Source organism: Saimiri boliviensis, chromosome 1, assembly GCF_048565385.1.
Source record: "Saimiri boliviensis isolate mSaiBol1 chromosome 1, mSaiBol1.pri, whole genome shotgun sequence".
Lineage (NCBI taxonomy): Eukaryota > Metazoa > Chordata > Mammalia > Primates > Cebidae > Saimiri > Saimiri boliviensis.
In genome coordinates, this window is record NC_133449.1 from 121,606,217 (window position 1) to 121,622,815 (window position 16,599).

General features: G+C 36.3%; 1 protein-coding gene across 5 annotated transcripts in view; it reads right to left on the reverse strand.

Annotated features, from left to right (window-relative positions):
• LOC141585171 (ankyrin repeat domain-containing protein 26-like) overlaps positions 1–16,599 on the reverse strand; it is a 52,988-nt gene that overhangs the window by 24,161 nt on the left and 12,228 nt on the right. For 4 of the 5 annotated variants that reach the window (XM_074403111.1, XM_074403110.1, XM_074403101.1 and 1 more), the window contains exons 4-6: positions 12,820–12,893; positions 8,070–8,969; positions 6,238–6,384 (exon numbers count right to left, since the gene is read on the reverse strand). In XM_074403111.1, the coding sequence (XP_074259212.1) occupies positions 6,238–6,384; positions 8,070–8,969; positions 12,820–12,893 (1,121 nt within the window). The remainder of the gene's footprint in view (positions 1–6,237; positions 6,385–8,069; positions 8,970–12,819; positions 12,894–16,599) is intronic. The other variant, XM_074403104.1, reaches the window with a different exon arrangement.

Sequence of the window (16,599 nt, forward strand, 5' to 3'; positions counted from 1 at the left end):
CCTCTGTTGAACTTAATTGACCCTTACAGAATCCTCCTCCCAACAACCACAAAATGTACTTTCTTCTCATCTGCATAGAAAACACATGCTGAGATCGACCACATGCTGAGCCATAAAGCAACTCTCAAAACACTTAAAAAAAAAAAAAAAAAAAAAACTGGGACAGATGTGGTGGCTCACACCTGTAATCCCAGCCCTTTGGGAGGCCAAGGCAGGCAGATTACCTGAGGTCAGGAGTTCAATACCAGTCTGGCCAACACAGAGAAACCCTGTCTCAATAAATAAATAAATAAATAAATATATAACTGAAAGCATACATAGCCTAATCTTAAACCCTAGTGGAATCAAAATCAAAATCCATAACAAGAATTTCTCTCAATGCCACATAATTACATGAAAATTAAACAACTTCTCCTGAATTACTTTTGGGTAAACAACAAAATTTAAAAATCTTGAAAATAAATAAAAACAGAGACGGAACTTACCAAAATCTCTGAGGTACACAAAAGCAGTATGATGAAAAAATTGCCTACCATTAAATGCAGACATCAAGGAGTTAGGTCTCAAGTTAAGAACTTAAAATCACACCTACCAGAACTAGCAAAACAAGAATCAAATAACCTCAAAGCTGGCAGAAGAAAAGAAATAACTAAAACTAGTTTCCCAAGTAAGATGGCCAAATGGAAACAGCTCCAGTCTGCAGCTGCCAGCAAGATCAACACAGAAGGCAGATAATTTCTGCATTTGCAACTGAGGTACACAGCACATCTCACTGGCATGAGTTAGACAATGAATGCAGCCCACAGAGGCCAAGCCAAAGCACGGTGGGGAGTCACCTCACCCAGGAAGCACAAGGGGTCAGGGAAATCCCTCCCCTAACCAAGGGAAGCCATGAGGGACTGTGATGTGAAGAATGGTGCACCACAGCCAGATACTATGCTTTTCCCAGGGGCTTTGCAACCTACAGACCAAGAGATTCCTTTTGGTGCCTATGCCACCAGGGCCCTGGGTTTCAAGCACAAAACTTGGAAGCCATTTGGGCAGACATTTGAGCAAGCTGCAGTTTTTTTCATACCCTAGTGACACCTGAAATGCCAGTGAGACACAACCCTTCTCTCCCCTGGACTCCCATTCACAACTCCTACAGAATACAACTTATGAGGGATGTGGAGGACCTTTTCAAGGAGAACTACAAACCACTGCTCAAGGAAATAAGAGAGTACACAAACAAATGGAAAAACATTCCATATTCATGACTAGGAAGAATCAATATTGTGAAATGACCATACTGCTCAAAGTAATTTTTATATTCAATGCTATGCCCCCATCAAGCTACCACTGACTTTCTTCACATAATTAGAAAAAACTATTTTAAATTTCATATGGAACCAAAAAAGAGCCCATATAAGCAAGACGATCTTAAGTAAAAAGAGCAAAGCTTGAGGCATCACACTATCTGACTTCAAACATACTACAATGCTACAGTAACCAAAACAGCATGGTGCTGGTACCAAAATAGATATATAAACCAATGGAACAGAACAGAGGTCTCAGAAATAACACTACCTATCTACAACCATCTGATTTTTGACAAACCTGACAAAAACAAGCAATGGAGAAATAATTCTTTATTAATAAATGGTGTTGTAAAAACTGACTAGCCATATGCAGAAAACTGAAACTGGACCCTTTCCTTACAACTTACACAAAAATTAACTCCAGATGGATTAAAGACTTAAACATACTACCTGACTTCAAATTATACTAACCAAGACAGCACGGTACTGGTACCAAAACAGATATATATACCAATGAAACAAAACAGAGGCCTAAAAAATAATGCCACCCATCTACAACCATCTGATCTTTGACAAACCTGACCAAAAAAAATAAAAAGCAGTGTGGAAAAAATTCCCTATTTAATAAATGGTGTTGGGAAAACTGGCTAGCAGTATGCGGAACACTGAAACTGGATCCCTTCCTTACACCTGATACAAAAATTAACTCCACATGGATTAAAGATTTAAATGTAAAAACCCCAGAAGAAAACCTAGGCAATACCATTCAGGACATAGGCATGAGCAAAACTAAAACACCAAAAGCATGGCAACGAAAGCCAAAATTAACAAATGGGACCTAATTAAACAAAAGAACTTCTGCACGGCAAAAGAAACTGTCATCAGAGTGAGCAGGCAACCTACAGAATGGAAGAAAATTTTTGCAATCTTTCCATCTGACAAAGGGCTAATATTCAGAATCTATAGAGAACTTAAATCTAAAAAAAAAAAAAAAAAAAAAATAGTGGGCAAAGGAGTGTTCTGTAGGGGCCAACAGTGTTGGGGCCCTTGCGAAATTGTATATAGCCTAAGGTTTTTCATTCTGTGAGAGTTAGGAATGCTATGGCAATTAGGGCAGGGATAACTAGCAGGAGTAAATTAATTATGAACACGCTGTTAAGAAGAGGAGTTGAACCTCTGATCATAAAGTTTTAAGTTTTATGCAATTACCGGGCTCTGCCATCTTAACGAGCCCTGTTCTTGGGTAAGAGTAATAGTTCATTGGATTGAGGTAGTAATCATCTGATTTATGAAGGCACTTTGTGAAGTAGGCCCTATTTCTCTTGTCCTTTCATACTGGGAGGAATATTTAATAGATAGAAACCGACCTGGATTTCTCCGGTCTGAACTCAGATCATGTAAGACTTTAATCGTTGAACAAACGAACCCTTAATAGCGGCTGCACCATTAGGATGTCTTGATCCAACATTGAGGTCGCAAACCCTATTGTCGATATGGACTCTAAAATAGGATTGCGCTGTTATCCCTAGGGTAACGTAGTCCGTTGATCAAGTTATTGGGTCAATAAGGGTAAGTTTACTTAGACTAGTGAGGTCTTGGTATGTGTTTTTCGGAGGTTATACTATACTCCGAGGTCACCCGTAACCACTGACTTCCAATCAGTAAGCTTTGACAGGCTCGAGAGAGAGTAATTAATCTAATACTGACCCTAGTGACTAATATCCTACTAGCCCTACTACTAATTACCACCACACTTTGAATCCCCCAGTTAAATTTATATGTAGAAAAATATAACCCCTATGAATGTGGATTTGACCCCACAACCTCCGCCCGTCTGCCCTTCTCTATAAAATTCTTCCTAGTAGCTATCACATTCCTTCTCAAATGAAGACATTTATACAGCCAACAAACATATGAAAAAAAAAACTCATCATCATTGGTCATCAGAGAAATGCAAATCAAAACCACAATGAGGTACCATCTCATGCCAGTTAGAACAGCAATTATTAAAAACTCAGGAAACAACAGATGCTGGAGAGGATGTGGAGAAATAGGAACACTTTTACACTGTTGGTAGGAGTGCAAATTAGTTCAACCATTGTGGAAGACAGTGTGGTGATTTCTCAAGGATCTAGAACTAGAAATACCATTTGACCTAGAAATCCCATTACTGGGTATATACCAAAAGGATTATAAATAATTCTACTATAAAGACATGCACACATATGTTTATTGCGGCACTGTTCACAATAGCAAATACTTGGAACCAACCCAAATGTCCATCAATGATAGACTGGATAAAAAAAAAATGTGGCACATATACACCATGGCATCCTATGCAGCTATAAAAAAGGATGAGTTTATGTCCTTTGCAGGGACACAGATGAAACTGGAAACCATCATTCTCAGCAAACTAACACAAGAACAGAAAACCAAACACTGCATGCTTTCATTCAAAAGTGGGAGTTGAACAATGAGAACACATGGACACAGTGAGGGGAACATCACCTACCAGGGCCTTTCAGGAGGTGGGGGACTATGGGAGGAATAGCATTAGGAGAAATACCTAATGTAGATGACAGGTTGATGGGTACAGCAAACCACCATGGCACATGTATACCTATGTAACAAACCTGCATGTTCTGCACATGTACCCCAGAACTTAAAGTATAATTCAAAAAAAGGAAAAAACAACTAGAAATATTTGACTTTCCAACCAAAATCAGATTATTTGACCTGATTTCAATTCACTGAAATTCTAAGAGATAAGCAGCTTTGAGTATTTATTAATCAATTTAGTATTCGATGTTTATGTTCATTTCCTCAATGAGGAAATAGACTATTATAAAACTATATTTAATCTTCAGTAGTGAAACAAATATGTCCTTTGAATGTTAAGAAATTAAGTACAATTTCCCCTTTACCTTACTTTGAGCCTGTTTGTATGAAGAAGGTAAGACCATCTCATCTTAATATTGTAACAAAATGCTGCTCTATATCATACAAAAGAACTTGAACAAGACATGTTAGTGAACAAGGATAGACAGAGACCAACATATTAAAATTGAGAATACAAAATTAAATCTGTACATTTGTGTTCAATTGATTTTCAACAATAGTTACAAAACAAATGAGAAAAGAATAACATTTTCAACAAATGGTATTGTCTCACCAAACGCCATATCTAAACATTGATTCAAAATAAAACAGCTAAATGTAAGAGCTAAAACTATAAAATTCTTAGATGAAGACATAGGCATAAATCTTTGTGACTGCATTTGCCAGTGGTTTCTTAGACATAACACCAAAAGGAAAAATAGATTAACTGGACTTGATCAAAATTTGGAATTTGAATGGACACCATCAGGAAAGTAAAGATGAAGGCCATTTAGTAGAAGTAAATATTTGAAAATCATGTACCTGATAAGGGACTTACACCTAGGATATAAAAATAACTCTTAAAATTTAGAAATAAAAAGACAATTTAAAAATGGGCAAAGTATTTGAATAGATATTTCTCCAAAGAAGATATACAAATGGTCCATAAGCACATAAAAAGATGCTTAAAATCATTAGTCATCAAAAAATGCAAATTAAAACCACAGTAAAGTACCACATTGCACTACTAGAATAAAATCTTTTCTCAATCAAAAATATGGAAAATTTTGGCAAGGATGTGGGGAAATTAGAACCCCCTCACAATGCTGATAAGAATGTAAAATGGTGCGGCCAGTTTGGAAAACAGACTGGCAGCTTCTCAAAGAGTTAACACATGGCCCAACATTTCCACTCATAAGTATAACCCCAACAGAAATGAAAACATATGCAAACACAAGCACTTTTATATCAAAGTTCACAGCAGCCTTGTTAATAACAGTCCAAACTGGAAAAAAACCCAATGGTCTATCAATTCATGAATGAATAAATAAAATGATTGGTATATTTATACGACAAAATATTACTCAGCAAGAAGAAGAAATTAAGTACTGATACCTGCTACCACACAGAAAACGCTTAAAAATGTTATGCCAACTGAAACAAATCGTCGCAAAAGACCGCATATTGTGTAATTCCAGAGTGGATAAATCTAAACAAACAAAGGAGACTGGTGGTTCCCCAGAGCTGAGTAAAAAGGGGGAAACTGGTCGATGATGGCTTAGGGATGCAGTTTCTTTTCAGGGTCATAAAAATGTTCTAAAATTGATGGTGGCAATGGTTACACAACTCTGACAATATACTAAGAAACTTCACATGGGTGAACCATATACTCGGTGAATTATATCTTAATAAAGTTGTTTTAAAAATCAAATGGCAGGATCTTGATAAATTTCTTACTTCTCTACTTTGGATTATATACTACACATGATCTGAATATTTCTGCTTTACAATATATTTAAAAGAAATAAAATAGGCAGGAAATGCCTAACATTTTAAGTATTTTGTAAACTAATCTAAAACACTTGCATTTTGAAGACCACTGTAATAGTCTTTCCTGTACAAGTTATCCTGAAATGCATGAAAGAAATATACAGAGATTCTGTACCCATTTACAAAAGTGAAGATAAGAAATAAGATAATTTTCTGAAATAAATATTGTCCTCTGATTTAATCTGGCTTGTCTCACCATGATAATAGAGAAAAATCACTTAAAAATACTGTTTCACCAAAAAAAAGTCTCTCAACTTTTGTGAGGAATGATGTCTAATTCCCAACTTTTCCTAAAGGTGAATATTATTTAAAAAAATATGTACATACTTAAGAGGAAAAAGTGACAGAATAAAGGTCAAGAGATTAAGAAACAAATACATTATAAAGATAATAAAATTAATTATAATGAAAATACAAAAGAAAGCTGCTCACTGAAATTAGTATCCTAAACCGCTTGGTATTATTTAACCAGCTATAGATTAAATGTTGACATGCTACGTTTTATACATACTTGACTTCTGATTTGACCTGATTTCCTCTTTGAGTCCTGTGTTTCATCTAAATTAGCATGATAACACAGTGTAGCCTCTAGTGAAGACTCTGACACAGGTTGTTTTTTTTCAGTACCAACCAATTCTTGAAGTTGTCTCATAGTTTCCTGTAAAGATATTTTTGTTATTAACTTTATGTCACCTTATTATTAAATGATGGTCATAAGATTTAACTCTAATACAAATACTTTGAAAAATATTACCACATACATTAATTCACCTTCTTTTCCTCATGTGTAACGAACAGGAATGTTCATTACTGAATTCAGTTAAGGACAAAAAAGATGTTATTTTCCTGCCAAATCAGTATTCTGTTACTTAAACAGTAGATACAACCCACTATTCATTCATCCCCTAAGTTTGCAATCCTTAATCATCTACTGAAGTCTCAAAAAGCAATGGGTGAGTGAGACTAGTGGTGGTAAATTCTATACTCTGAAATGTTTTCTCTCTTATTTATTAGAAGTTCAAATCAACTTCACAATTCCTCTTATTCAATTGCCTGCTCAAATCTTTCCAATAGATTCCTATCTCAAAATAAAACTAAAATTCCAATGGCCTTTGAGGCCCTTGATAACCTCGCCTCCACCTCCCTGATCTCAGCTCCTACACTCTCCCCCTACTCACTCCATTCCCACTATATGTGAATCCTGTCACCCCTCATTAGTTTGAACATGGGCACCCCATGACAAACAAAGAAATCACAGATTGCTACAATTATCTTTGTACTCAACAAAGTTATATCCAAATCAAAATAGTCATAGAGCTTTGAAATAAAAATTATGCAAAAATTACTTGTAAAAACATTCAAAATAAATTACAAATGCCAGTGGTAAGATTAAATCAAATATGGTTTTACTGACATTCACATCTGTCCCAAATTATATTGAATTAAAAGTGAATCCCTTCAAAGAGTTGGGAGGTCATGACAATAATTTGAGATTGTGACAGTTTCAGATTTAAGTCAAATTAACATGAATAAAAATAAAGCTACACCAACTACAATATATAAGAAGCTCCTGAGGGAAAGCCTTATGAGATACAGCAGTACACTTCAGTTCACCTGGGAAATCTGGATCGAAATCACCCACCAAATTGAATGTTAATTTCAAAATATTCATTTCAGGTATGGTATTTCCATTTATCTAGTTCATCATGGTTTTAAAATATGGCCACATAAAGACATTAAAAATATTTCAGGCCGGCTTTGGAGGCTTACACCTGTAATTTCAACACTTTGGGAGGCCAAGGTGGGGGGATCAGCTGAGCTCAGAAGTTCGAGACCAGCCTGGCCAACATGGCAAAACCCTATCTCTACTAAAAATACAAAAATTAGCCAGGTGTGGTGGAACATGCCTGTAATCACAGCTATTCAGGAGGTTGAGGGAGAACTGCTTGAACCCAGGAGGCGGAGGTTGCAGTGAGCCAAGATCAGGCCACAGCACTCCTGCCTGGGTAGCAGAATAAGACTCTGTCTCAAAATAAAATAAAATAAAATAAAATAAAATAAGTATTATTTAAGTAGCATAAGACTACATTATTTATATTAGTCTATATCTATTAATAATCTGTAACTTAACCTCTTAATGTTTCATAGGTGGCACAATTTCTTTACTCAAAGTAAAGCATCTTTCTAGTCTAACCTTTTTTGCCTGCATGCTTCCAGGCTGAGATAGCAAATATGTTTACAATATCTTCATATTCAATGAGACTTATTATTTAGCCAAAACCAAATATTACTTTATATTTTCTTTCAAGAAGCTTGAAAAATATTTTCTTTCACAATACTTACATTTCTTTCTGCTTTCTCTTTTTCGTATTTGTACAATCTTTCTTTTAAGTAATTGCATTTATTGACTAATTCGTTGTTTTTCTGCTCTAGTAGAAGACTTTGCTTTTTACTCTCAGCTTGATTTTTGACAATAGCAATAAATTGCTCTTGGATATTAATTATTGTCTTTTCTTGATTGTCAGCTTTCTTGTCAGCCTCATCCAGTTGCTGTCGAAGTAACAAATTTTCATTTTGTATTTGAGATAATCTTTCCTCTAGAGAGTCTTGCTTTTGAATGTGTTTATTCACTTCACCTTCTTTGTTTTGGATACCTTCTAAAAGCAATGTTGTTTCTCTTAGAGCATCTTCTACGTGGCGGTGCTTCATTTTGAGGCTTCTGATTTCATTTTCGGCATTAGAAAGTTTTTCAGAAAGCATCTTGTTCTCATCAATTAGGTTACTCATATCAAAATTCATTTTTTCCTTCAAATGAGACCACTCTTGTCTGGCTCTCTCGAAACCGAGTTCTGCATCTCTTTTTGATGCCTGATGTTGACCACAGTCTTGTATAGCAGTGGCCAGTCTACAACAATATGATTCAATTTCTGTTTCCAATCTCTCCTGGTTTTGATTTTTATCCTCCAATTTAGAACTGAGCATTTTATTCTCAGCTGTCAAAACTTCAAGCTGTACACTATACTGACTTATCGTTGTTGTTAATGTTTCCTCTTTCAGTGTCAAAGCATTTTGAAGGAAATCATTCTTTGCTTTCATAATTTCAATGTCCTCAGGATATTTATTTTCCTTTTGCTGGTTCCTATTTTCCTTTGTGTTTATTTCCCGTCTTAGTCTGGCAATTTCTTCCTGCAACATGCAATTTTCATGCAACAGATCTTTTTCTTTCTTACACCAATGAGAAATCTAAATAAACAAAGAAAACTTCTAGCTAGCATTCGATACAACGACATCTCATTATTTTCTCTGAAATTAAAAAATATCATGTACATTTTTACAATGAAAGCATTGCCACATATACATATGTAACTGGGAAAAAAGCTGAATTAAAACTTCAAACCTCATACAGCATAAATTCTCCAAAGATCAAAGATTTATTTGAAGACAATGAATCCATACAAGTAAAAGAGAAAGCAGTAGAGGATTTGTAAGATTCCCAAAACTGGAAAAATCTTTCTCAGAACAACAACAAACCCAAAGACATAAAAGATTTTAAAAATTTACTGCATTAAATATTGGGTTTATACTTTGATATCTAAGCTATATTCCACCATATACTAAGAGCCTTAGCTCTGCATACATTTGGACAGATGAAATTTCCCAAAGTCCTTTAAGTTTCTTTTTCCTGAGTATATTCTACAGATATTCTATTTTTGTATATTTTTATAGTCAGTCCTAAGAATGGCATTCATGCATAAATGCTAAATATAAGCATCTTACTAAGCACTTCTATATACATCACTGAACTCAATTATCACAATTCTGCAAAGAAGTGATCAAAAACTAAGCAAGCTGCAGGCTTTTCCCCAGGTTTTCTGACTCTACTTCTAATGTTCCTCCACCAAATCACATTTATTTCTTCAGTGTAAATAAGTACAAAGAGAAGCTTTTTTTTTTTCTTTATTTCAAAACATCAATAGTAAATAAGATAAAATTATAGAGCTTTTCTTAGAAAGTCATAAAATCATTTGCCATTGCAGTAACTTCTAAATCCTCTTTATTATGTTTGAAAGAGTAATAAATGTGAAATGGAGAAATATATGAACTATTTCACTAGGAATAAAATACATATTAATAAATTATCACTAAGCATATGCTGTGGCATACCATTGTGTTCAAAGCTCTTTGCACTGAAATTAGACACTACTTGGAGCAGACTGTTACTCTTGTCAAAAGTAAAACAAAGAACATTCAAAATACGGTCTATGAACTGGCTATACATTTTCTCCTTACCTATCAATAGAAATAATAAAATAACCTCTCCGCTGATACAAAAATAAGATTAAATCACTTCCAACAACTAGAACATGTTTTGTTAGTAGCAAAGGTTTTGACCTTTCGGTTCACTAGACAGACACATATGCCTGATGTCTAATTTGGTGCCTTATGGTACCTTGGTCTTGGTCATATTTTTTGTCATTTGCATATCAAGCTCTCGACCTTCTTTTATTTTTATTGTAACAACTTACTTTCTTAGAGTATCATAAAAATTCTCCTCATCTATGTTAAAAACATGTTCACTGTCTGGTTTGTTATTTTCACAGTCTAATTTATTTTCATTTAAATAAAGCTTAGAAGCTGCCTGGCAAACATGTACAAAAAACCCAGAATATGAATAAGATAGAAACACATTTTTGAGACTGGTTCTATGTGTTCCACAAAAGGCCTGAGAGCCCATGAAGACAGGCACTCCAGATACATCTTTTTCCTCACAAGCTATTATCCGTCAAATTAGAAGGAATTTCCTTTATGTTTGTTCCTCCTTTTGAGCTATCATGGACTGGCTCTTCCTAAGTAAAAGCAGCAATTTCATAATTTCACAGATCTCACCAAACCTCTGATTTAACTTATTTGTGAGAAGTTTTACTTTCCCACTCTAATTTGCCTCATTTAATACACATTTCCTTAGATTTAAAATAAGATTTAATCTTATTTTTATATTAATGGAGAGGTTAGTTTATTATTTCTACTGAAATGTAAGGAGAAAATGTATAGCCAGTTCAGAGACCATATTTTGAATGTTCTTTGTTCATATACCAAGTGATACATGAAATGGTTAAAAAAAAAAAAAGTCTTTAACATACAGACATATCTTCTCTATCTAATCCTTATTTATTTCTTGTTCTTGAGATATTTTTGGCAGATGCAAAAGGGAAAATTAATTTGCTTGTTTTGTTTCTCAGAAGTTATCTTTGTCAGGGTACATGTTTTTATTTTTATTTTTTAAGACAAGGTCTCACTGTGTTGTCCAGGTTGGAGTGCGGTGGTGCAAGCATGGCTCACTGCAGCCTCAACATCTTAGACTCAAGTGATCTTCCCATCTCAGCCTTCCATGTAGCTGAAAACACAGGCACATGCCACCAGGCTTGGCTAAATTTTTTTAACATTTTGTAGAGATGGGGCATCACCATGTTGCCCAAGCTGGTCTTGAATTCCTGGGCTGAAGCAATTCTCCCACCTCAGCCTCCCAAAGTACTGGGATTACAGGCATGAGCCACTATGCCCAGCACAGAGCATTTTTAAAACAACTTTATTCCCAATAAAATATAACAAAAAATGTTTAAACTAATTAAAATTTACCTGTTAAACTTCTTAACGTAGGTTTAGCTACTCCCAAATCACAGGAAGAAGTGAAAAATAATTTGCCTTAGCTACAATTGCAAGAAAAAAATAAACCAGCAAACTTAACTTTGGCACCGTTGTTTGGACTAAATTCATGTTGTGTTAAAACTACCAAAAAAATGAATTATCAGATGATTAGTACTGCTACAAGTGTCCTCACTTGAAAAGATTTTACCTCAGCATACCCTAACTAGTGAGCATGCACAGTATATTTGAATACTTTTCCTAAAGATTACTAACTGGACTGTAGGCAGACTTTGTTAGAAGCCAAAATCAATACCAATCAGAAAGAAAAGCAAATCATCAAATTTTAATTCAAGTTATATAACACTCTTTTTTCTTTTCTTTTTCTTTTTTCCTTTTTTTTTTTTTTTTTTTGTTTTTTTTTTTTGTTTTTGTTTTTGTTTTTTTGAGACAGAGTCTCTCTCTGTCACCCAGGCTGGAGTGCAGTGGAGCAATCTTGGCTCACGGCAACCTCCACCTCTCAGAGTCAAGCAATTCTCCCCCAGCCTCTAAAGTAGCTGGGACTACAAGCATGTGCCACCACACTCGGCTCATATTTTTTGCAATTTTAATAGAGACGGGGTTTCACTGTGTTAGCCAGGATGATCTTGATCTCCTGACCTTGTGATTTGCCTGCTTCGGCCTCCCAAAGTGCTGGGATTGCAGGTGTGAGCCACTGCACCCGGCTGACACTCTTATGTACCTAGTTTATCTGCTTATGTCCACTTCTAATATATTCTAATATCCACCAATGATGGTAGAAAAATTGTGTACTATTTACTGATTTCCTGCATTGAAATATGTTAGAAAGTAATTGTTCATATCCAAACACCAAAGGTCCCAATCTGCAGAGTATGATTCTCTTAATAAACAGTTATGTTGATTTTATGACCCAGTTCTCTTCCTAAATATGACCTGAATTCAATGAGAGACCATAAGACAGAATAAATCTTTAATCTTGGCATTAGTGACTGGCAATATAAAACTGCAAATTTTGAACCACTGGCCATCATGACTCCTGTAACACAAATCCAGCTCAGTGGTCATCTCTCTTAAATTGTTCATAACTTCTATTGCTCAATAATATGATTGAATAATTCATGCTACTTTCTTCATTACACAAACATGTTATAAAGATGAGAGTAAACAAAATTCTGAAAATTTTTTCTCTCTATTCCAAGGTTAAAAATGAGCTAGCTACAAGTTACTACAGATTTTAAAAATATTTTAAGTTTTAACACTACATAAAATACATTTAAATAGTAAATATAAATATTAATAGTAAATAGTAAATTAGGATCTATTGATTCTCAAAGGCTAATCTAAAAGGTAATTTCATTTGGATTACCCTACATTATTAAAGCAAAGAACATAATAGTCAACCAGAAATTTAAATGAAATTGTTGCATACTTGTAGCTGGTTGGTTTCACTTTCTTCAAGCCTTTCTTGCTCTTCCTCTGATATCATTGCTAAGACTTGTTCTGCTGAAAAAATTTATACAGTCAGTTAAAATTAACTACTTAGAATAAACTATAATCTTTATAAAAATAGATTAAAACTAATATTTCATTTTATTTTATAAATTGCAAATTTAAAGGAAGCTTAATCTTTAGCAGGATATTTCCTTCTTTAATAAATACTCCTAATTCTTAAAACTTCAAGAAACCACCTGGGGAGACACTACATGTTACCAGGTTGAAGAATAACACACATGCCAAACATTCACTCACAAATCTATCCACCAAACGTAAGTAAACAAAACCATTACAAACAAAACAAATGTTTAAAACGTGAGCCCCTGGGCCTTAAGTGAACATTGGTGGTACCCTGGCAGGATTCCTCCTAGGTCTGTGGTGGTGGTGGACATGCGAAGAGATTCTTCTGCCTGGGGAAATGAGAGGGAAGATTGGAAAGGCCTTTGTCTTGTGGTTTCAGTGCCAGTTTAGCTGCAGCACCAGGTAGATTTATCAGGTTCAGGCCCTGGCTCCTGGACAGTATATGTGGCCCCAGCTGGGGCCTGAAGAAACTCTCACTTCCCCAGTGGAAGGATATAAGACTGGCTGACTTCACCACCAGCTGATTGTATAGCCCTAAGCCCCACAGGCTTTAGCAAACAAAAGCATTAGTCAGGTCACAGTTACATAAGCCTTGAGCAAGGTCCAGTGGTGTGCTGGCTTCAAGTCTGATGCAGTGAAATTCCAGTGGTGGTGGACACAGAGGTGCTTATTTAAATCCTCCCTCAGTCCCAGGTAGCACAGAGACAGACTCCATTCATTTTGGAGATAGTAAGAGAAGAGAACAAGAGCTTATGTCTGGCAATTCAGAGAATTCTTCCAGCTCTTATTGAACAACCAACAAAAGCATGTCTCTATGAGGCTGCAAACATGACAGAATTACTGGGCTTAGAGTCCCTGCCCCCTAATGCAGATATGGGCACAGTGACTAAAAGCATAGACAGTATACCCAAATCTCTTTGAATACCTGGAAAGCCTTCCCTGGGAAGGATGAGTACAAACAAGTCCACACTGTGAAGATCACAAAAAATACTCTTCAATGCCCAGACACAGACAATAACCCACAAACACAAAGATCATCCAGGAAAATTTGACCTCACCAAGTGAACTAAATAAGGCACCAGGGGCCAATTCTAGAGAGACAGAAATATATGACCTTTCAGACAGATAATTCAAAACAGCTGTGTTGAAGAAACTCAAAAATATTCAGGATAGCACAGAGAAAAAAAAATTCCAGAACACTATCAGATAAATTTAGCAAGGAATTGAAATAATTAAAAAGAATCAAGAAGAAATTCTAAAGTTGAAAAATGTGATTGACCTACTGAAAGATGCATAAGAGTCCCTTAATAGCAGAACTGATCAAGCAGAAGAAACAATCAGTGAGCTTGAAGAGAGGTTATTTGAGAAAACACAGTCAGAGGATACAAAAGAAAAATGTATAGAAAAGAATGAAGCATGCCTACAACATATAGAAAATAACCTGATAAGGCAAACCCAAGAGTTAATGGCCTTAGATAGGAGGAAGTGAGATAGATGGGGGCAGAAAGTTTATTCAAAGAAATAACAGAGAACTTCCCAAATCTCAAGAAAGATATCAATATTCAAGTGCAAGAAGGTTATAGAAAACCAAGCAGATTTGACCCAAAGAAAGTTACTTCAAGGAACTTAATAATTAAACTTACAAAGATCAAAAATAAAGAAAAGGTCATTCATCCCTGCAGCAAGCAAAGAGAAACAAATAACATACAATGGAACTGCAATACATCTGGAAGTAGACTTTCTGGGAAACCTTACAGGCCAGGAGAGAGTGGCATGACATATTTAAACACTTTTAACCTAGAATAGTATACCCGGCACAAAATTCTTTTACATATGAAGCAGAAATAAAGACTTTCCCAGACAAACAAAGGCTAAGAATTTTAATCAATACCACAGCTGTCCCACAAGGTAGGCTAAAGAGAGTTCTTCAATATGAAACAAAAGAATGTTAATGAGCAATAAGAAACCACCTGAAATCAGTGAATCTTATAAAACTCACTAATAATAGTAAGTACACAGACAAACAGAATATTACAACACTATAATTGTGGTGTGTAAACTACCATATCTTAAGTAGATTTGAAATCCTCATAGTAACCTCAAATCTAAAAACATGAAATGTACACACACACACACACACACACACACACACACACACACAAGCAGGAATTTAAAACATACCAACAGGGAAAATCACCTTTACTTAAAGGAAAAGTAGGAAAACAAGAAAAAAAACAAGACCACAGAATATTCAGAAAATAAATTACAAAATAACAGGTGTAAGTCCTCACTTATCAATACAAACATTGAATATAAATAACTAAACTCTCCAATCGAAAGACATAAATTGGATGAATGAATTAAAAAACAATAAGACCCAGAGACTCTCCAAGATGGCTGAATAGACACAACTCTGGCGCACAACACCGGGCAAGAGACGCAGAAACCCAGAGATCTCCTAGCTCCAACCAAGGTACCAGGGGCATTTCAGTGGGTCTGGTCCTACAGTGAGCAAAGCCCATGCAAGGCAGAGCAAGGTGGGGAGGGGTGTGCTTCCCCCTCTGGCACTCGAGTCCAGATACAGCGCTTCCCCCAAAGCCTCAGCAATACACAGAACAGGGGATCTTTGCCAGTGAAGCACCAGGAATTACAAGCGTGGAGCTCAGTAATAATCCAGGACGGTGTCCCAGATTGGTGCACAGACCTAAACTGATGCATAAGCCCAAAAGTCAGCCAGGAGAGCCTGTGGACTGAGTGATGGCCCCCTCCCTCTCCTCACCCGAAGAGAGAGGGAGCTGTAAGCAGGATAGGTGGAGCAGTGTGGTGGGGCCCTACCCCATGAGCTGAGAGACAGTAAGCTGAAAGGGAGGGATGGCAGGGTGCGGCTGGGAAGGTCCCTACCCTCCCCCACAAACTCCAGAGGGCTGAAGCTCTGACTCTAGCAGGTTGCACAACCAATGCCACAGTCTGAGCTGAACCATGAATAATCCAGCCCAGTGGAGGAAGGGCACAACCCACCATTAGAGGGGTGGGACTGGGCTACATGTTTTAACAAAAAACACAGGAAGCCTACATAACAACGGGACAGCGTTTTTCATCAACCAACAGGGCATACAGGTCAGTGGAAGAGGCAGGCCTAATCTCCCAGTATGAACAAGAAAGACACAAGAAGCTTCCCTAGTAATCTGAAGGAGTCCCTAGAAACCCAGTAGTGCCCTGACAGGCAGACAAGTGACCTCATCAAGCAGCTGCCTGACACCACAGCCAGGTAAATCCATGAAGGTGGGGAACAAAACAGCGCAAAAAAAGATGAAACCATCAAAGACCAGAACACTTCTTCTCCCTCAAGGGATCACAACACCTCAACAACACAGAATCACAACATGACCGAGAAAGAGTGCGACGAATTGACAGAAACAGGCTTCAGAAGGTGGATAATAACAAACTTTTCTGAGCTAAAGGAACACGTTACGAAGAAACCAAAAACATTGAAAAAAGGTTAGATGAAATGCTATCTAGAATAACCAGCTTAGAGAAGAAACAGGAACACTTTTACACTGTTGGTGGGAGTGTAAATTAGTTCAACCATTGTGGAAAAGAGTGTGGCGATTCCTCAAGGACCTAGACATAGAAA